This window comes from Neovison vison, chromosome 11 (genome assembly GCF_020171115.1).
Source record: "Neovison vison isolate M4711 chromosome 11, ASM_NN_V1, whole genome shotgun sequence".
NCBI lineage: Eukaryota > Metazoa > Chordata > Mammalia > Carnivora > Mustelidae > Neogale > Neogale vison.
In genome coordinates this window covers 153,325,649-153,347,688 of record NC_058101.1, presented here as the reverse complement: position 1 = coordinate 153,347,688, position 22,040 = coordinate 153,325,649, and the positions used below count along the sequence as shown (strand labels likewise).

General features: G+C 47.2%; 1 protein-coding gene across 1 annotated transcript; it reads left to right on the top strand.

The window, feature by feature from the left end:
* The first annotated feature begins 5,345 nt into the window (after positions 1-5,345).
* Positions 5,346-18,932, top strand: RP1L1 (RP1 like 1). Its single transcript, XM_044225975.1, has 3 exons — positions 5,346-5,954; positions 11,750-11,891; positions 13,783-18,932. The coding sequence occupies exons 1-3, from the start codon at positions 5,346-5,348 to the stop codon at positions 18,930-18,932; spliced, it is 5,901 nt and encodes a 1,966-aa protein (XP_044081910.1).
* The last annotated feature ends 3,108 nt before the right edge of the window (positions 18,933-22,040 follow it).

Below are 22,040 nucleotides of genomic sequence, written 5' to 3'. Positions count from 1 at the left end.
TCTTGCCCTGCTTCCTTCTGAAATCCCCTGGTACCCCTCCCTCATCCTTTGCTGCCCTAAACCAATCCCATAATAGCTCTGACTGGTGCTGTGGACCCTGGGGTTTGCTGGGACCTATTCAGCACCAATGGTTCACCCCCATAGCCTCTGTGCTCACCAAACCTATCCACCAGAGCTTGGCAGCCGGCCCCTGATCTCCTGCACCACCCTGGTCACCTGGAAAATCTGACATCAGAGTTCCCTCCAAACCATTCTGCCCAGCATACCTTGGTGAGGTCCTACCCCCCGTGCAAGTTGGGTGGGGAGTTCAAGGGGAGGTCTCCTTTAAAGTTTAGTGATGGGGCTTGGGTGCCAGAAACCCTCTGTTGTTGGAGTGTCTCTCATCTTATCAAGACCCTCACCTGCCACCACAACGACCAGTATTCCCCCCCTTGACCCTAAACTGGACTTTGAATGTGGAGAGCTGGAAAGCAGACCTTATTTGCTGTCCTCTAGCTCTGCATTGTTCTTCTCTTTGCCCCTTCCCCCCAACTATTCATTGCATCCAAAAGACTCAGGCCCTTCCTTTCCTTTATACCCTTCTTTATGAAAGTATTTCCCCCCATTTGGGGGGAAAGAATGTCTTCTCTCTACCATGAGGGAGGTTCATGTGAAAGGGAGATGCTAAATGGGCCCCTGGCCACCCTCTTTTTGTGCTGGGCCTGGAGTCCTACTTTGATTATCTGTTAAAGAGGCCAAATCCTCTCCCTCTAGTGCTTAAGGAGAGAAACCTCCTGATTTTATAAGGAGGAAAGCAGTGAGGGAAAAACTGATATATGCAACTGTATGTATCAGCTGATTATTAATCCTTCGTCCCCCATCTGAGGGCCTGTTTTACATTCTCTTTCCTTCCACCCTCACTGGCATGTGAGAGTGGGGCAGCTGTACCATACTGGGAGCAGAGTAGGAGGATCTGGCAAGGGCTTGAGGGCTGCCTTCCCACCCAAGGGGCCATCCTAACTCAGAAACCCAGCTTTGGAATCCAGGAAAGGCAGAACATTCACTGGTGCTCTCACTCATCCTTCACCCTGGTGGGTCCAAGTGCCTTTCTATTTCAAATAATAGACCAGTTTGGGTTCTAGTTTGAGGCCTTGCTGAGTCTAGGGCTCACCGAGCTCCATGAAGCAACCCATGGAAGTGCTAGCTTCTCTCGACTTCCCCTGGAGTAAGGCCAGTGTGAGGAAAAGGCCACCAATCCTGGGAAACCACACGGGACACGCTGAAGGTGACTAAGTCTCTGGTTAGCTTGGGACAGGGAGTGGCAGGAGAAGTTTGGGTCCCAGCATTTGAGGGGATGGTTCAGTGTTAAAACTAGGGCAACCCTAAGCAAGCTGGGACAGTTGGTCACCTTGGCCTGAAATGATATCTGCTTCTTATTTCTCCACTATTTTTACCAGACTCTGTCACTGTCCTCTTTTCTGCACTTAACCTGTTCTTGGATCTAATGCAGGAAACCTGAGTTTGCTTTTGCCAAGCATTGGCCCTCAGACTTTTGTGGAGAAGGGCTTTTGGGTCTGCTGTTGAGATTCCTGGTTCCAGAGCTATGTCTATGCTGCTTTATCCTCATGGAGATATTTAATAAAGCACCCTTAATAAAACCATGTCAAATGAACTCACGTGTAGTGCATCTGCCTCCACAGAGAGGATGGCCCTTCCCACCACTCCCTTACCCCTTCCTCCAAACTGTTCCTCCCTCTGCTCCCTTGGTGGGTGAGTGGACAGCACCACCTCCCATCCAGGTCCCTGAGCCTGAAACCCCCAGAGCCATGCAGGGCCCCTGCAGTGCCCTTCACAGCCCATCTTTTGGTCAGCAGTCCTGCTGGTACCTTCTCAACCCCTATGGGATTAGTCCCTTTACGTTACACAGCAATTGCCCTCATTCACCAACTATTTTCCTGCCTTCCCAAGCCCCATCCTCCCTACTGCTACCAGAGGGGTGGGTCTTTCTAAAATATTAGGATGACATCCTTGAAGGCTCTTGCTGAATGCCCAAGCTTTTCACTGCAACTTTGCATATACACCCGCACCCCAAACACCTTGAGCAGAGCACCGATGGCAAGTGTCTGTTACCCTATGACCCTTCTTTGCCCTGATGGTACAGCAACATTGCCGGCTGATCACAACACACAAGATGCCTGAGCACCTTTCCTCCCATCCTCCAACTGCCCACACCTGTGGGTCAGAGTGGTACAAAAGCCATATCTATTTGGCCTATTCCTAACTTCTTCCTTTTCTGCCTAATCCTTAAATTGTCCTTTAGGTCTCAGCTCAGGAGGCTCCATGTCACCTCTGCCGGGAAGTCTTCCCTGATTTGCTGTTCTTCTTAATCTGCTTTCAGTCACACCCTATGTATAATATATCTATAGCTATATATCTCAAAACATTTCTTATGCAGCATTTTAATAATGTACTTGCCTACCACACTAAAATGTGACCTTTTGAAGGTGCATGAAATGTCTCAGTAATCTTCATATTTCCAGGACCCAGTACAGAGCTTGGTAGTATACAACAGATGCTCAGAACTCTTGAATGGGTACACCAATGAATGAATGACTGGGTGATTGAATGAATGAATAGCCTCGTCCGGCCAGGTTATTTTGAAGGTGAATGAATCAGAAATTTATTAAGCCTCTTTGAAAAAGAAAATCAATTTGCTTCTCCCTTCCCCGTAGTTGCAAGAGAAGGTCATACTTAACTTCTCAACGACTTGCCAGGAGATGAAGCTGAACCTGTTTGTTTCAGTCAGTGAGGCTGGAGAGCAAGCAGTTGCCTCACCTTCCCACAAGGAGCAGCGTGAGTCATATGTGCCTTCACCTTTCACAGGGCACAGATCTAGGCCACCGTGGATCCTTCAGCTTGTTATCCTGGGCCCTAAATTTTTTTCTAACGTGTGTGTGCACGCGCGTGTGTGTGCCCCTGCATATGCACGTATGTCTGTATGTGTATTTATGCATGTGTACAAGCCACCTAGTTATGTATGAGTGCCCCTAGATGCATTCAGCAGGGCATGATCAATAGTTTCCCTCAGCTTCTCTTGGGGCCATGTGCTTGATTTCATGCTGAAAGGGAATCTTCATGGTGAATTGTAGCTGCTACTAGCCTGATCTTTGGTACTTTGGATCCATTTCTCTTTTTATTTCAAAAAGTGAGTTGGAGATTGAGAATTCTAATTCAAAAAGATGTTATTTTCTAGAGTGCCAGAGGAAAGGGGTAGTCAGCCTCTTGAGTGTATGTTGCAATATTAAACATTTTTGCGTAGTTCCTTAAAGCGCTACAGAATGGTCTTTGCCTTTGATTCAGGCCAAGTTTCTGCTTTCCCCACGAAGGGTCCTCTTCTCACTGCAGAGTTGTTGTCCCAGAGGTTTCTAGAAAGGCCATCTCTGCCCAGAAATGTTCTGCAAGGAGCAGAAAAGCCTTTGGAGGCAGCAGAATGCATAGGAGACGTAGCAATGCTGGGAGACACAGTGACACTGGGGAACATGGTGACATCAGAGGACACAGTGACAATAGAGAACATTGACATTGGGAACATGGTGACATTGGGAACTGGGGGACACAGTCACCCCTCATTTCCCTCTCAGTGCCTCAGTAAGGGCCAGGAAGGACGCACATTATCGCAAGTGAAAATGGAAATCAAGTGGGAAGAACGGTTGGGACTGCAGGAGGACACGCCTGGGTAACTGCGTCTGGTCGCTTCAGGGTTGTTAGTGGGAGGTCTAGGAAAGCAGCTTAAAGGGATTAGTTGGGAGGGAGGAGTTTGAAGAAGCTAATTATAAAGTTCGTAGCAGAGATGAGAGAGGATTATAAGACCTCTTTGTGCACCATGCTTTTGAAAATGAGAGAAGAGTTCTTTCTCCTGAGATGAATGTGGATAAGATAGAGAGCAAAGGTAAGGAAGGGAGATGGGGGATCCTGAGCCATAAATGGGACTCATGGCTACAGCAGGGAAGACCACGTTTCCTTGCAGTGTGCACATTTATGAGGGTCCTATAGTGGTCTGAATCATGTGGGAGTGGGAAAGATTCCTCACCTGACTGTAATTCACCAAGTGTCAGTTTACTGACAGGATTAAGCATTGTTAGGAGGATCTGTGAAATATGTGCGTTAGTAATCAGTGTGTATTTCCTGGATTCCTGGATTCCATACTGAGCATGGAGCCCCAGGGAGTACAGACTTGCCTCCCAGCCTTGGGGTACTTGGTCAAGAAGGATACAGGCCCAGGATATAGGAAATGTTGGGGAAGTTGTACTGAAAATGGGGTTGCCCCAGACTGGAGGGTTGAGGCAGGCTCCACAAAGGAGGGACTCCAAGACAGGGTGCAGAAGGATGAGGAGTGCCCTGCCGGCAGAGTCTGGGAGCCAGGAGGCTGGGTGGCAGTGCAGAACTCCTGTGGGAAAGAAGCAGGAGCTGAGGCTCAAGGGGGCAACCAGAAGGAAGCCTGAGGGACCCTCAGATTGCAGGGTAACAAGCCTGAGCTGCTTCTGCAGACACTGAGGAACCCTATGAAGGGTTTGGAGCACAGGAATGCCCAGGTAAAACTGGGTTTCAGGACAACTTGACCAGCAGGTACACAGAACAGAGCGTGGCAATGACAGGGAGTTCCTGTAGGAGGCTTTTCCAAACTCTGGGCAAGACAGTGGGGCTTCCCTAAGTGGGAATGGAAACAAACAGTTGGATGAAAGGGCTTGACCCTATCAAGACTGGGCTAAGCCCCCCAGCAGTGGGCCAGGGTATTCTCCCAGAGGGTCCATCATGCATCTTCCAAAGACTTTGGAGGGATGGGAGGAAGGAGGCATTCTTTTTACCTCAATGCAAACATCACCATATAATAAAGAGAAGACATGGTGGTATCCTCTTTGGGTTACAAGTCTCCTTGGCTATACTCCTGTCCCTGAGGGGTTTGGGATCAAGGGATTCTGCTCACCTGGCACCAGAAGACACGAATCCAGAGAGCTCAGAGTTCCCCTGGGTTACAGATGAGAACTTTCACTATACAGAGTGAATATGGCTGCATGTTACAGGTGGGATCCACCAAGACACAGATTATGTCACTAACCTCCTGGATCACACAGATAGTAGTGGGCAGTTGGGATTCGAATTCATATCTGTCTGGTGCCAGACCTTTGGCCTTTCTTCTATTCCACCAAAAGGGATTAGCCAGCTTCCACAAAGCTAAGTGGTACAAACTTGGGATGGTCTAGAAGAATCTCTGTAACAAAGGGGAGAGAGGAAATGCAAATTCCCCTTGGTTGCTCTCTGACTCTCCTCCTCCTCTGATCCACTCCAGCTGCCTGGGCCTCTCCACCATGAACAGCACCTTAAGGGATGCCCAGGCCCTGAGCCACCGTGAGTGCCTCCTGCCTTCCATGTCCCGGACTCCCTCTGTCACCCAGGTCACACCAGCCAAGAAGATAACCTTCCTCAAGCGAGGGGATCCCCGATTTGCTGGGGTTCGTTTGGCTGTTGACCAACGAGCTTTCAAGAGCTTTGGTGCTCTAATGGACGAGCTTTCTCAGCGTGTGCCTCTCTCCTTTGGGGTGCGCTCTGTCACCACACCCCGCGGCCTGCATGGCCTCAGTGCCCTGGAACAGCTGGAAGATGGTGGTTGCTACCTATGCTCTGATAAGAAGCCCCCCAAAACACCCAGTAGGCCAGGTTGGTCACAATGGAGAAGTCCATCTACTCAGCAATCAAGGGATTTTGAAAGCCGGTGTGAAGCACCAGGAACATCCTCTTCCTGCAAGGGTCCTAAAGCCCCAAGGAAGATAATGCTGGTTAAGAATGGAGACCCTAGATTCCAGCAGACTCTGGTTCTCAGTCATAGAAATACAAGAAACATGACAGCCTTTCTCAGCAAAGCCTCAGATCTTTTGCACTTTCCTGTGAAGCAGGTGTACACGACACGTGGAAAAAAGGTAGGTTTTGAGGTATGCTATTTCCTTTAAAAAGCTCTCTGGACCTCAAATCAAAATACTTAAATGGAATGGGGAGGTTATTCCTTGAAAAGAGGTACTGATTGCATTGCTACTGATTAAAGGTAAATTAAAGGAGTGGAGATAGGCAGTCAGTTAAACAAGCAATTATTATTTGCATTTTGTTTACCATTTAGTGAGTGCTTAGTGAGTGCCAGACACGGTGCCTTGCACATTTTTATCATTTTCTTATCCAATTCCTCTATTATCCAATATCACCTATTTCAGGAAGAGTTCAGTGTGAAAAACAAAAGTTCCTCAAAGTACCTTGAGCAGAAAGTAACCTAATGCAGAATATTATGGGATTCCCAAAAATTTGGACAGCTGGAGGCATGAGCTCTAAGCTGGATCTACAGGAATACCTCCCAGCAGAGTGCAGGAAGCTACTACCCTGCTTGAAGCTAATGTGATTATTGGTTCAAGGATACTTCTCTGACGTGGTATCCAAGCTTATAAAGCTGGGACCAGGGAACTAACACAGCTGCATCTTGGCACTCTTGACACGCAGGAGCACTGGGGTGCTGGGACTAGCCTGCTGCCTGGGCTGCTATGGCCTCCTGGTACCCACACATTTCCTTCACAGCAACAACAATCAGAATCAAGAAGAGATGGTGTCTGCCCTCCTTGCTTTCCCAGACTTGATCAAGTGCATCTAATTGATGGAGAACCCTATCTGCATACAGCCTGAACTGTGGAGAAGGCTAGTGAATATAACTTTTGCCTTTTCAGCTCCTGCAGAACATGAATGTATACCAAAGGTGCACGGGATGGAGGATGAGGTGGCTTGATCTAATCAACAGTTTCCCCATAATCTAATCCTATCAATACTTAACACCTGCATACACTATTCTACCACTGCTGAAATTTACAAGCAGCAGCTACAGCAGCATATTCCCACCTAAGTATGTAGCTATCTTTCCTACAATCAAAATATATTTGCCTTATCACCAGAGTCACATCAGCACTGTACCATCCATCCTTTGGGCACAAGCCCACCTTTGTAGTCTCTGTCCTAAGATTTAACTGTCAAGTCACCAAAATAACTTATAAAAAGTGCTAGAGGGAGGCAAGGGCAAAACATAGAAAATTGATTTATGCCTAGCAGAGTTGCGAAGAAAACTAGTTTATCTACTGCAAGGCCATTGATGGTATTAGGTTTCCTTCTACTGTCCATTTTATATTCCCTCTGCCCTCTGCCAGCACCTCAGCTGAATATGGTTATAGCTATGGTAGAGTGGTTGTGGACGATTTCCATCATCTAAATTATAAATGTGCTACATCATTCCTGCAGACTCTGAGCCCTTGGGGGTCCTTCCTGAATTGTTGTATTCTTGTGTTAATTTTTACCACTGAATATAGCAGCCACAGAGATCACCCAACAGATTCCCTGGGCTTTAGATTACTTTTTCCCTGACCCTATTTACGTAATAGCATCCTATTCCCCCTAACCAAGATTGAATAGGATCCAAACTCTCATTCTGAGAGACTCATTACAGACCCATTCAACACAGAACCCCCCTTGTTGCCTCTTGGTTCATATGGCCAAGGGACTGTCTCAACTTTCAACTTCAATGACCCCCTGTTGTGTCTCCTGGTGGGGACATTTTCCCTTGGACCCAGAGTCCTTCAAACTAGCAGAGCCTGAAGTTGTTGGGGGTGGGAAGCAAAATGTCTGTAGCTAGGTAATAGTGTAAGTGTAATAGTGAGAGGAGCTGTTCTCATTCCCACCCTTTAATGCCCAGGTATCTGTTGTCTGTGCAGAAACAGTACTATACTCTAGAGTGGTTGCCAGTCCAGAGCACATATCACTTCTTGCAAGATAATGCCTCAACATTATAAAGTGATTGCTTTGAGCTGGTGCCCATAGGATGATCCACTGTTCTATAAGTTACAGCTACTTTTGGGTGATGGGGATATGGCTACACAGTGAACTCCATGTGTATTTGTGCATTGCCTCACTCCTTTTGCTATAAAATCAGTTCTTTGGATAGAAGTAAATCTCATGGATTATGGCAATGATGAATGAGGTATTCAGTAAGTCCACAGATGGTGATACTAGAAGAAAGATTTGGGCAAGGAAGGAAATATATATTCAAAATTAGTGTCTATTCCAGTGAATCCACATTTCTTACTCTCCCCCTGTTGGAGGGGTTCAATGACCATCATTGGCTGCCATGACAGACCTTTCTAATGAGAATGAGAGCTGCAAGGACTATGGAGGCTGGCTTCTCTGACCTAAAGAAATAAGATGAAATGGCCCATGATATGGATGTCTGAGCACCTCAAGGTATGCTGCAAATCTCAAGTGTTTGGGCACAAGTTTCGCATGGATTTTTGCTCTAGGAAGATTGGACTCTCAGCAGACATGGCATCAGACCCACATAAATAAGGTACTTTACATTCCTAGTTCATGTTTGCTTTGCCACTCTGCTCATGAACCAACTGAGCACACCTTGAGGTGGTTGAAGGAAAAAAATGACTAATAGTCATTAAAACAGGTCATTTGTCCACATGATTATCACCTTCTGGTGGGAATTCCATGGGACACAAATGTTCTTATTCTCCAGGCACATTCTGAGAGACCCATTTAGATTCTTCTCTAGAGTTCCTTGTCACCAGCCCTCCAGTCTTGTTCTGTCCAAGGCCCTGATTGTCAGTTTGAAATGCTAGCCACTGCCTATGAATGTCCATAGGACCTCCTGCCATTGCTCCTTACATGAAAAGTAGCCAATCAAATCACACTGTGTCTTGTACTTTCCTTCCTCACTGTCCTTCATAGCCCCCCAAGTAGGTCTGTAATGGTGTAGCAGTCAACTTTTGACTTGTGTCAGCATATCCTGTGAAACCATCTGAAACCCCAAATTAAATATTTTCTTCTTCAGTTAAGTGGTCATAGGGAACTCCTCCAGGAAGTTGTAAGTGGGAGGGCAGGAGAGGTGGCAATGCAGCAGAAGCAGGTGAAATGGGAGTATGACTCATGAAAATTACTTGTGCCTTCCATTCAAATGTTTGGAGCCTGATCTAGTCCATGTCACCACCTCCTGATGATGGGGCGCTGCTTTGACACACTTGCTTTATGGTTTGATGGATCACAAAACAATCATTTCAGTTTTATTTCAACAGCTAGAAGAATCTGTTTCTGCATCTGATGTTTGGTGACAAGAGAAAAGACATTCTTTTATAGTAGTAGTGGAAACACCCAAGTCTTCTGGCTATCCCTGAACTGAGAGTATGGACCTTGAGCTTACCATTTTCTTTAAGTCAGAGAAGCCAGCCTACTCCATAGTCCTTGCAGCTCTCATTCTTATGAAAAAGGTCTACCATGGCAGCCAGTGATGGTCAAAGTCTTGCTCTCAGTAAGTTGCATTCTACTATCAGAGGTGATCATTCAAGAGCCTATTCTATCACTTTGTGCCAGAGACCACCAGTATCCCATTGTAATCAGATTATCACTGCCTTCAAATCCAGTCAGGTCAGATGACTAATTCAAGGCTCCTATCCTTGAAGCTCCATTGCCTGCAACAATATCTGATACTGTACCTTGAATCAGTCATGATTCAGTATAGGGAACAGAAAACTCTGTAGGTATCTTAAGCATGAAGAAATTATACACAGAGAGTTTTGGGCTTAAAGATTGGAGAGCTGGAGGTTCATAGGCTTGATTTCTGGAAATAATTCCCAGAATATCACAGAATTGACCCATCTGGGTAGATACATTTAACACAATCAAGCAAGTGGGTTGTTGGGATGAAGTCCCTGGAATAACTGAGTTCAGTATTAGCCCACCATTTCTGTGCTCTGGAATCAGGCGGGTCATGTGCTACTGCTGTCTGTTGATAACCAGAATGCTGGTGACTAGGTACTGGGACAATGAGTGTGGCTTTTGCCATTTCAGCTGCACACACCCCTTCATACTTTTGACATTTTTTTGTGTGTGTGTGGCAACAGTCAAAAGCAAAAGAAAGAGGTGTTCTTCTTCACTGTCATTTCTCTTACCTTGTGCAAGTGCATCTAATTATTAGAAATGATTTCATAGTTAGAAGTCTAGCTACAAGGGAGTCAGAAAATGTATATAGAGCTTTGTACACTCTGCCATACTGGAAATTACACCAGAAAGAGAGTAAAATAGAGGTTAACTAATCGAGGACATGACCTCTACCACATAAACCCACAAGGCAATTCATGTTATTACTTCCTTTACATAGGTAAGAAAATTGAGGCACAAAGGTTAAGTAATTTGCTCATAGTTGCATGGCTGGCAAATGACAGAATCAACATAATGTAAGAGTCATAATGTAAGAAAACTCCTAAATTATGGCAATTTGCTATGTACCAGCATGTGCTACATGCAGAGGATACAGAAAATAAGGCTAGGTACCTACCTTCAATTAGCTACAGTTTAGTGGGTATGACGAAATGGGAGAGAGCAGGTACAAAAATAAGTTAATTGGAGAAAAAATATTAGTGTGTTTTCATATAGACTTAATTTAGAACTATTAGAGTTTCTGTAAACAAAATAGTCTCATTGCTCCCCAGGGAAGACTGTGGCAAGGTTATCAGATTTCAGATCCTTGATTAGGTGAACACTCTCAATATCCTCTCAGTAACCCTCTTTCTGTGTGTGGATCCTAAACCTTGACCCCTTTTTAAGATGAGAGCATCATTTAGCCCTGAGTTCTTTTTTTCCCCCTTGGGAAAGTCTGATTTCTTAGAAATATGACTACATCTATAAATTGATAGACTTGGTTTATGTTTGTATTTTTGTGATGCACTAGAGTTCTAAATCAACAAAGAAATGTGCTTAGTAGTTTGAAAGAAACTTCTAATTAACTAGGTTGAAAGACCTGGTGGACAGCTAATTTAGTGTCATTTGTGGGGAGAGGATGCAAGAGTTCTCTTTTTCTCATTTCCTTGTTAATAAACATACCCTTCTGATTTGAGAAAATAAAGAAGAACAGATTCAGCCCTTTGAAGATGAAACTAAATCCCCCAACAATGCCAATTACAATATAATGTCATAAATAGTGCATAGTCTCACATGTGCCATCGGGGCCTCAGAGCCATGGAAATTTTTCTAAAAGCAGGGACCTGTTTCTTGGAATGCAACTGTCTGCTCAGAATCTAGCCCAGGATATCCTAGGGTAGGTGGGAAAGGATGGCATAAGCCTCTGGTCTGGAGCCTAGGGAATCATTGGAGGAGCCTGTACAGAGAGCAGCCTTGCCCTTCTCTGTTCCAGAAGGGCTGAAAGCAGAAGTTATGGGCTCAATATTATATAGGAAAACAAAGATTGCACCCAGGAGAGAACTCTTTGTGGGAAATGAGTGAGATAGTCAACCAGATTTCCATAGGAAAGCTGGAGGCCCTTCTGCTTTGGTTGCTTTAAAAAAAAAATATATATATATATATATATTCTGGAGGCTGTAAGGGTGGGCAGGGAAGCAGAACAAAGACTTCTTGAAGTGTTTTCCACCTGAGGCATCCAGAAGAACCCCTAAACCACAAGACTTATAGTGGATGGAGGGAGAGGTATAGGTAGAGAGGAAGGTCATGGTGATAGGACCTATGACCCCAGCTAGTTATGGAGGTATTATGGCAAGTGGATAGCATCAGAATTCTGGGGTGAGATGTGCAAACTTCAGCAAAGGGTCAGAGTGATGAGATTATTCCTCTACCTATGTCTCCTGGGTAGATGAGCTCTGCAAACTCGACTTCCTAACTCAACACTCTCCTTCTTCAGGTGGACTCTCTGAAGGGTCTGATCCACAGTCCCTCAGTGCTAGTATGTGCTGGCTATGAGTCTTTCAAACCTCTGGCAATGGAAGATTCTAGAAGACATGGAATTGAAACTTTATCTGGGCAGACTCCAAGAAACAAAACTGGTGAGTTAGTTTTAGAGTTTCCCCAATTTTGTTTGCACTGGAGAGTGGTTCAGTAGGACTAGGCAGATATACCTTCTAGATAATTTTAAAAACCTGCCTTTTGGCTCCAATTTTTATGTATCCCAGTTGTTTTGGGTCATCCTTGCCTATTCTTCTTTCTTAATGCCATCGACCTTAATTGGGTTGAAATTTGACTGGTGTGTGAGAGAAGGGAGTCTGGTATTTATTTTTTTTTTAATTTTTTTTAAAGATTTTATTTATTTATTTGACAGAGATCACAAGTAGGCAGAGAGGCAGGCAGAGAGAGAGAGAGGAGGAAGCAGGCTCCCCGCTGAGCAGAGAGCCCGATGCGGGACTCGATCCCAGGATCCTGAGATCATGACCTGAGCCGAAGGCAGCGGCTTAACCCACTGAGCCACCCAGGCGCCCCGGGATCTGGTATTTAAAGAGAACAGGGATTAGGAGATCTTGAACTCTAAGTTTCTAGGATCTAAAATAAGCTTTATTTAGGACAATGGTGGACATGACATTATGGAGGCAATGGACCATGGGTATGTGGCATCTGAATCTTTCATGACTCCCTTAGGCAACAATAGAAGCCAAATGGACTAAAACTAACAATAATCACTAATCCTTCATCTATTCATCAATCTCTACATCCAACTGATCCAACTGTATGTATATTTCTCCAAAAAGCCTACTATGTGCCAGAGTATAAGTGTTGTTATTCAAAAACACATTATTTTAAAGGCATAATTAACAATTGCAGGTTGAAATTTTCAGCAGAATTATTGGAATGGAAATGGGCCAAATTGGTTAATAAACAAAATAACATCCATTGTGAAATGCTGCTAAGAAATTACAATAATGGTTTTGGTGATTACTGCATGCCAGGTGCTAGAGGTATAAAGACTTTTTTTTTTCAATTTATTTATCTTCAGAAAAACATTATTCATTATTTTTTCACCACACCCAGTGCTCCATGCAAGCCGTGCCCTCTATAATACCCACCACCTGGTACCCCAACCTCCACAGAGCCCCCCTTTGGAGGAGCTCCCAATCTCATTACGTGCTTACGGAAGAGCAGAACTTGGCAAAACCTTCTGTCTAGGACTCAAGTGGAAGGATCTGTTCTTTTGCTGGCCATAGGCTCAGCCTCCACTAGCCCTTTCCTCTTCCCAAGCAGGAGGAGATGAAATAGAATGCATTAAGGGCTTCATTATTACTTGGGATCACTTTTTCTTCCTTCAAGGGCTCCCTTTTCTTCTTTTTCATGGCTAGAGTGCAGGCTTGACTATCAGGACTTGGTATTGTGTGTCCAGGTCCTTTCTTGCAATCATTTATCACCCCCAAAGCTTGATGAGTGTTAGGATGATAAATCACCACTAATAATTGCAAAACATTTTGCAGTTTACAATCAGGCGCCTATGCAGCGTCTTATTGATTTTGCTTCCTGTGTTGGGGGTGGGCACGAGTCAGACCTGGAGATAGCTCTGGGCACTGCTGCTCTGCCTGCCAACTCTGTTGTCTATTGAGAACATACTTTGTGCTAGCAACTCTGCAGAAAGTTTTATGTTCATTGCCCTGCATCATCAAAACAAACTTACCATTATTATTTTACAACTCAGTAAAGAGGTTCTGCCAAAAACTACACAGCAAGGAAGTGGCAGAGTTGAGACAGAATTCAGACTTGAAGTTCATCTCAAAGCTGGTTCCTAAATTACAGACTGGATAATCATTCTAGAATGGTTTGTCCTTACTTTGTGGTTTTGGGGGTGGCAGGGTGTTTAGGTGATGAAAGGCTCATGATTAGCTGTTATTCTCCGATCCTGAAGCTCCCCCTAGTAGCTCACTGTCTTTCCTCTTTTCTCATACTTTCATTGTGTGTCAGGAAGCTGGGGGCCAAAGGCCAAGCAGAGTGTGATCCACTCAAGGTCCAGGTCGGGCAGCCGGTCACAGCGGTTTTCCTTGCTATCAGAGAGGTCTGGTCTCAGCGACCCTCCGGTGTCCCTGCATCATGCTCAGATGGACCCTGCTCATGATGGACACCCTCAGAACATTCCTGCCCAGCTTGGCCCATTGGTGGCCAGTGATGATGTTGAGAAAAACATCCGCATGAACGAAGATGGCAGCTTGTCTGTAGAGATGAAAGTCCGCTTCCACCTACTTGGTGAGGACGCACTCTTATGGTCCAGGAGGGTGGGGAGGGCCAACGCCCTCACAGCAGCCAGTGAGGAGGTCCCTGTCCTGGGGGAGGTGGGCTCCCTCCACTGTGTGTGGGAGGACCACGCTGGGGGCTCCTCAGAACCTAAGACACAGGGACCCTGTGAGGCAGGATGTGAAGAAGCTTGTGGCCAAGGCCTGTGGCAGCCAGGGTCCAGGTATGAGATCTGGATGAACCCCCTGTACTCCACTCAGGGAGAGGAGATGGCCTCTCGGAGGAGAACCAGGCTGACCCAACACTCCCACTCCAGGAGGCCCTGTAGCAAAGGGTTCACCAGAAGGAAAAGAAGCAGCAAGGACAATGTCAGCCCTGCCTCCAGCGACAGACCCCCCAAAGACTCTGAGTCAACCCCCTCCTGCTGCTCCAGGTCTCCAGAGGGCAGCGTGGGCAGCTGTGACCTACATTCAGCCTCAGGGGCTGCCTCCCAGAGGGGAGCAGGGTGGGAAACTGATGGCCCATCACGGACTAGGGAAGCCCCAGGTCAGCAGGGAGCAGGGCATGGCAGCAGGGAGCACCACAGCTGCCTGAAGCCCCAGACCCGAGGCACGGTAGGTGCTCTTTCTGACTCCTCAGGGAGTGCTGGTTCTCACGAGCAGTCTAGTGAAAGAAGTGAACAGCACCAGGGCTTCCAGAGCAAGACAAGGGCCATGACTACCTCCCGAACAAAGGCCACTCAGGGGGAAGGCCCCAGTCTTCCCATGGTGAGTCCCTTGTCTTTGAGGAATGAGGACTCCCAGGCAGAAGAGAATGGACAGGTTACCAGGAGCACCCAGGCTGAGGGTAGGTTTGGGATGAGATTGCCCCTGGCTCCAGGTCCTTCTGGCTCTGGGGACACTGCAGAAGGCTCTTCTCCACCTTCTGCCTGCACCTCAGTCCCAGGCAAGAGAAGAAAGAAGGGCAGAGCCAGTGCTCTGTCCTCACCCAGCATTTCTGGTCTCAGCCGAGGGGCTCAGATAGGCTGCCCCAGTCAACACCACACCAGAAGGCATACCTACTGCCCACCTGACTCACCCATGCCCAGGCAAATGCCGGGACCTCCCGGCAGAGGCAGGGCCTCCCCAAATGGCCCAGCGCCCCCCCTTTCAGCAAGCTCACCCAGTACCAGGAACCACGCCTCCCAGGATACAGGGTCGCCTTTCTCTGCCTCTCTTCATTCCCAGTATGCACAGGGGGTCAGCAGTGCACTCATTACCCCTGCGAGCAATTCGGACTGCACTTCGAATTTCTACTCCCCATACCCTCCCTCTGCTGAGGCTGAAGTGGACCCAGAGTTCAGGGCATGCTCATCAGCTCCCACACCTTCCAACACATCAGACTCTTTGAGCAACCAAGCTGATGGTCTAGACAAAAAGGCAGGGGGCAGCATTCCCAAGTCTTCCTGGCCTTTAGTTCTGCCAGTTGGACAGCCCGACACAGGGATGCCAGGAGCCCATCAAGGCTGCAGCTGCTCATCGATCAGCACATGCCTCTTCCACAGGACCCCCAGTTGTACGTCTCATGCCCTACAGACCTCCCAGCCATTGGGAAGCCTGGGACCCTTCTCTGAGGTCTCCTTGGCATGCAGCAGATACTGTCCCACTCCCCCAAGAACGTGGCCTTTTGTCAAGAAACACCCTTCATGTAACAGCAGCCCCAGGGCTGACTGCAGGCCAGGCGGGGGAGATCTGGGGGAGGGAATGCTTGATGCATGGCGCCCCCGACCCCCTGGCTCTCAGTCAGGGGCTATGGGGAAAGCAGTCAAAGCCTTGAGAAGGGGAAGTTCCAGCTGTGGCCCCAGGTCTGGGAGAATATACCAGGGGAAGAAGGTTACTGATAGAGGGGAAAGCCTAGAGGGGCAAGAGAAAGATGGCAGAATGGTGCTGGGTGCTCTGCCCCAAGCCTCACCAGACGCCGTAGTCCGTGAATGGCTGAGCAACATTCCAGAGGAGCCCATACCCATGAAATGTGAGATGGTGGATGAGAGCACAGATGTGGCAGGGGATGACCCAGAAAGCCCCAAGGAGGACCCTGTGGACCAACATTCCCCAGAATGTTTAGGGGGGCCAACACAGGTCAGACAACTGTCACATGAAGGGGCCACCAGCGAGAAAGCAGAACCAGGTGAAGCCTTCCCAGTAACTGGTGATGCTGATACCAAGTCGGGAGAGGGTCTTCCTTGTAATGGAGTTTCAGAAGACTCCAAGGAAGCTGGAGCAGGCAAAGGCATGGCCGCAGACTGTCGTGTGGGCCAGTGTGTGCTACCTCACAAGGTCTCTGCATCCATACAGATCATGAAGGTACTGATGGGCTCCAAGCAGGGTCGGCCCAGCAGCCTGCCTGAAGTGTCCAACACAGTGGGCAGGAGGCTCAGCTATTCTTCCCAGGCCCTTATCACCTGTCTTGCTGGGCTCCACTTCTTTGATGAAGACCTTGGGCCTCCCACTGGCAAAGTGAGGTTTGTAGATTCTCCTCGGTACCAGGAGCTCCTGAGCACCTTCCAGGCCCTGTGGCCGGGATGTGACCTCAGGCGAGGTGAGCTGGACTTGGGGCTCTGGGAGCTTGGCTGGCGCCAGGCTCTGCCAGGCCTCAGGTCTGACATCATGACTGAGGACTTCACGCCAACATCCTCATCTGGTGTGGATGTCCACAGTGGTTCCGGAGGCTCAGGGGAGGGCAGCGGACCCTGTGTCATGGAATGTGCCCTAGTACCTGAGAAGATAGCATTGCCCTTGAAAATCCCCTCCCAGAGGTCTGATTCTAGAAACTCTGAGAGCCAAGAGGATCAAGGAAACCAACAGCCAAGTGGTTCCACAGCCTCTTCAAATTCCCAAGCATGGACTTGTGCCAGCAGAAAAGATGAGACAGAGAGAAACAGTAGGGCGCAGGTACTGGGACATAACCTGGACCAAGAGGTTGAAAACACAGTGCAAGATGAGGAGGCCCTGCTAGAGAAAGTTGGAGAAGAAAAAGAAATAGCAGCACTGCAAGGAGAGGGTGTCCAGGGATTCCCAGAAGAGGAAAGAGTCATGGGACAAGAAATGTCAGAGGCCAACTTTCAGGATGGGGAGGGAGCCCGGGAAGTTAAGAGTGGGCAGGAAGAGGAAGCAGGGGGAGACCCTGCCTCCACTCTTCTTTGTCCTCCAGGGGAAAGAGAGAAACCCACAGAGCTCCCTAGGAGCCTCAGCGAGAGGGATCCAAATACCAGCGGTCCCCAAATGGAGCATGGTTTGGAGAAGCTGCCCAAAGCAGCTGAGCTATGCCATGTGCAAACCCAGGCCAAGCATACTCAGGGGCCTGGGGAGAGGAGCTCTTCCCGGGCCCGCAGAGTGTCTCTGGACCCTGATGCCCTCTGGGTGTCCAGGTTGCTGAGGAAGATGGAGAAGGCCTTCATGGCTCACCTTGCCAGCGCCACAGCTGAGCTCCGAGCCCGCTGGAGTCTGCAGAATGACCGGCTGCTGGACCAGATGGTAGCAGAGCTGCAGCAGGACCTGGACTGGCGGCTCCGAGAGAGCACTGAGAATGAGCTTCGAAAGATCCAGAGCCGGGCAGGGGGGAAGACACCGGCCCGGGAAGCCCTCCGGTGGGAGCTGTCTCTGCAGACAGAGCAGCGCAGACGTCGCCTCCAGGGCCTGCGACACCTCTCAGCCTTCTCCGGGCAGGCTGGAAGCCAGGGGCCCAGCTCCTTCCCCATGGAGGAGGATGCGTCCACCCTCAGTGGAACCCTGAGGGGCACCTGGCTGGTTGGGGAGCCTGAGGGGGAAGAGTTTTGTCCCTGTGAGGCCTGCATGCGGAAGAAAGTGATCCCCATGTCCCCAAAGGACACAACAGGGGCACCCAGAGCACCCATCAAAAAGGCCTTCGACCTGCAGCATATTCTGCAGAAGAAGAAAGGAGGGTGTGCTAGTGGGGAGGCTGCAAAGACATCCTCTAAGGAGGAAAGGATGGAGCCGCTTCAGGTGGACCCCTTGGGGACAGGGACCATCGAGGTTAGGCTGGGGTTAGGCCAGGACCCTGGGCCAGAGGAGCAGGATGAGGGTGAGAGCAGCCAGACCCTTGGCAGAGATGGAGACTGCCGAGGGGAAGAGGAGGAGGCAACTGCTCAGAAGAGAGAAGGGATCACAGGTGCTGATCGAGGCAGTGTCCCAGAGGGAGCAGGTGGGGAAGAGCAAGGCTCTGATGGAAAGGAAGAAAACACAGAAGAGGGCTCTGGGGATGACACCAGTTTGGAAGGTGAAGCCTCAGGAAGAGATGACCCAAGTCTAGGAGGACAGGACGATGGTGTCAAAACTCCAGAGACCCGGGAAGCTGAAGGAGAGGGGCAATCAGAGTTAGGGGGAGGAAACCAGGTGGAGAAAGAAGGCAGCCCAGAGGCTAGCTCCCGACAGGGTCAGCTGGCTGAGACTTCTGGAAACAGCAGCCCAGATCAAGAGGGGGAGCCAGCACTGCCCTCTAGCCCAGGTGGAGACAGCCCCTGCCAGAGGTCAGGTTGGAAAGCAGGTCTCTCTTCCTCCAACATATCTTCTCTGGGAGACTGCTCTCAGCTCTCTCAGAAAGGCTCTGAAGAAAAGCCTTTGAGCAGAGACATGAGGAGCACTGAAGAGGAGTCCAAGGGGGTCCCTGGTTCAGAAAGAAAAGTCACAGGCGTGTATCCAGAAATCTCCGCTTCTGAGCAAGAAGGAGCCCCCTCGGGCCCCAGGACTCCAGAGCACGTAGCAGGTAAGACCTCTGGCCTAGAGGTTGAGAAGGTAGTTAAAACTCCTGCTTTCACAGAAATGAGGTTTAAAAACTTCATCATGGACAGGACAGATGCCTTTGGCCAAGAGGACTTAGATTTCTAGAGCTCCAGCTGCAAGGCGGTCATGGAACTGTTTTTATTTACACTGGTCTACACACCTGAACGAGGCTCAGTCCCCCGAAGATGTGCACGCGGCTTGGAGAAAGATCAGGACTTGCCACAGGGCACAGCCACACCACACTGCCCCTGGGTTCTAAATCCTGGAGCTTCCCATGCTCAGTGTGAAGGAGGGTTATCTCAAATCTGCCCTGTTATCCCAGGTCAACTGGACCCCTCCACTTTCCTGCTGAACCCAAGAGGATGAAACTGACTGGAAATGTTCCAGGAGAGTTTTTGTTTGTGGGTTTGCTTTTTGCTCTCATTCTTTTCCCTATTGATCTCCAGTTATTTTTCTCCTTGGCCTCTCTTGGCATTCACCTCATTCGACTTTGAGGTGCTTTTTTTTTCTAGTCTTGAATATATTTGGTGACTCTGCAGATGTGAATACTTGGAAGATACGGACAAATTCAGGGTCATTGGACCAAGTTTGTTCTCAGCCCCAAAGTCCAAGTGTACATCCCTAATTCATATACATATTCATGAATATACATACCAGTAATGGAAAAAATTGGGAAAGGCAAAAAAAGCAGGAAGAAGGAAAAGTAGTCATCCATAATCCCATCACTCAGAGATGACTAATGTAGCAGTTGCCTACAGTTCCTTCCCAGTTTTTCCTAAAGATTTGATGGTTGAACTCATACACTTCTTTTTCTTTTCTTTAACAATGCAAGATTTTCCCCCAATTTATCTCAAAGTCATCACATGACTTTTATTCATTAAAACTATTTTTAATGCCTGAATAATTTATTATGCAAATATAAAACACTTTACTTAGCCATTTCCCTAGTGTGGACCATTTAGATTTTCATTATTTTGTGTTTTTTTGCTTTTTTTTTTTTTCCTTAACATTTCTCTGCCCAAACTGCAGATGATTTCCCTAGAATAGATTCCCAGGCTCAGATTTACTTCACCAAAAATATCAGCTTTTCTGAGGCTTTTGATATCATGCTGCCAAATTGCTTTTCTAAAGGTCTGTACTAATTTACATCACCTGGCCCACCACGCACTCATCCGTATTTGGTATAACCATTCAAAATGAGAAATCTTTTCCTAATTTTACGGGCAAAAAATAGTACCTCATTTTAATGTGGTACTATTTTTGACATATTTGATTGCTAGTGAGATTAAAGAGTTTTCTATGTTTATTAAGAAGCTATTTGCATATAAATTTTAAGTGTATGCCTTTTGCCCATTTTCAACTGAGATCCTAGCTTTTTTTTTTTTTGGATGAACTGATTTGCATGTGCCCTTTATAATTTTTTTGTTAATATTCTAGTTATCATTTTTGAGATTTAAAAAAATGCCCTTTCTTTGTGTCCTTCCACATCAAGCCTTGACCAAGTCCTCTCTGAGTAGGGAGCTCCTGATGGGGCAGAATTTCTTTGACTGGTTCTCACCAGCATTCCTGCTTCTACATGACCATTCTGTGTATTTAGAATTATTAAAGTGGAAGTTGATACTACAAGGACAGGTATTGCCCCCTGGTTGTTAAAATGTAAATACTACTAATAAAAAATAAGTAAAAATTTAAAATAGTAAAAAATTAAGAATAAGTGAATGTTGGATGTAAGCTGGGTCCTCAAGCCTGCAGTCACCTACTGTTTCTAAGTGCTGGAGATATTCTTAATAAAATTTGATGTGCTGTAAAGTTTTTTGTTGTAGGGTTTTCTTTCTTTCTTTCTTTCTTTCTTTTTGAGGATTTTATTTATTTAGTTATTTTAGAGAGTGGGGAGGGGCAGAGGGAGAGAGACAAGCAGACTCCACGCTGAGCATGGAGCCTGACTCAGGGCTGGATCCCAGGACCTTGAGATCATGACCTGAGCCAAAATTAAGAACTGGATGCTTAATCAACTGAGCCATCTAGGCCCCCTGGTGAAGGTGATTCTTCAAAGTGTTTACATTAGAAATACACACACACACACACATACACACTGGTGCCCTAGCCAGCAGCCCTCAGTGGAGGAGGTTGTATTGTGAGCTTTTTAAAAATACGGTGACATGCAGAGTTGTCCAGAACCTGTCACTGTTAGTTGACATGACATATATACCATGCACTTCTTCTGTGGCTTGAGGTCTCCAGTCATCCCCCTAATAAATGTTCCAACATTTGTGTTTCCTAATCTGACCTGCCCAAATGACAGAGACAGCCTTCCCTAGCACTCACTGACCTGACACTTCATGAAAATGGGTTGTCTGTCTCTGATCGTGAGAACGCAACATCTTGGGACTTGGAGTTGCATGACCTATAAGCTCAAGTCCCAACACTAGCACCACAGTTTCAACTGTGAAAGGACTGTTTTCCTCACTGCATTGTTGAAAAGTAGATGAGCTAATACATGAAGTTTCACTGTACAACAGAAATATTTTCATTAGCACTGCTATGTTTTCAATGTCTGTTATGTGTCAGTGACCATATTACATGTACGTATACTCTTTTTTTAAAGATTTTTATTTATTTATTTGATAGACAGAGATTACAAGTAGTCAGAGAGGTAGGCAGAGAGAGGAGGAAGCAGGCTTCTGAGCAGAGAGCCCAATGTGGGGCTCCATCCCAGGACCCTGAGACCATGACCTGAGCCAAAGACAGAGGCGTTAACCCACTGAGCCACCCAGGCACCCTTGTACATATACTCTTAACATGTCTGTGAATGAGGCAAGTCCACACTGTCACCCTGTGTCACAAATGAAGCAACCGCAACACAGAAGACATACATAAACTTCTCTGAACTCAGGAAGCTCCTTAGGGATAAAGCCAAGATTGAAACACAGATATTTCGGAGTCTAAGGTCCCTGTCCTTTCCCCACCATATCATATTTTCTTCATTTTGATTCAGCCCCCATAAATAAATAAATTAAGTAAAGGGGATCAACACTTTGTTGAATGAACTTACTGCAAAATAGTTAAGACTTAGAAAAGTAAATTAGATAGGATCGGTTTGCTCGGCTGATTGCATTATGTCCTTAGTAATGGTCTACTTACATACAGATATCAGGAGCTGGAGATAAGCTGGTTTCATAAAGCTAGAAGTTAAGCTGGAGAATTATCTCTCCG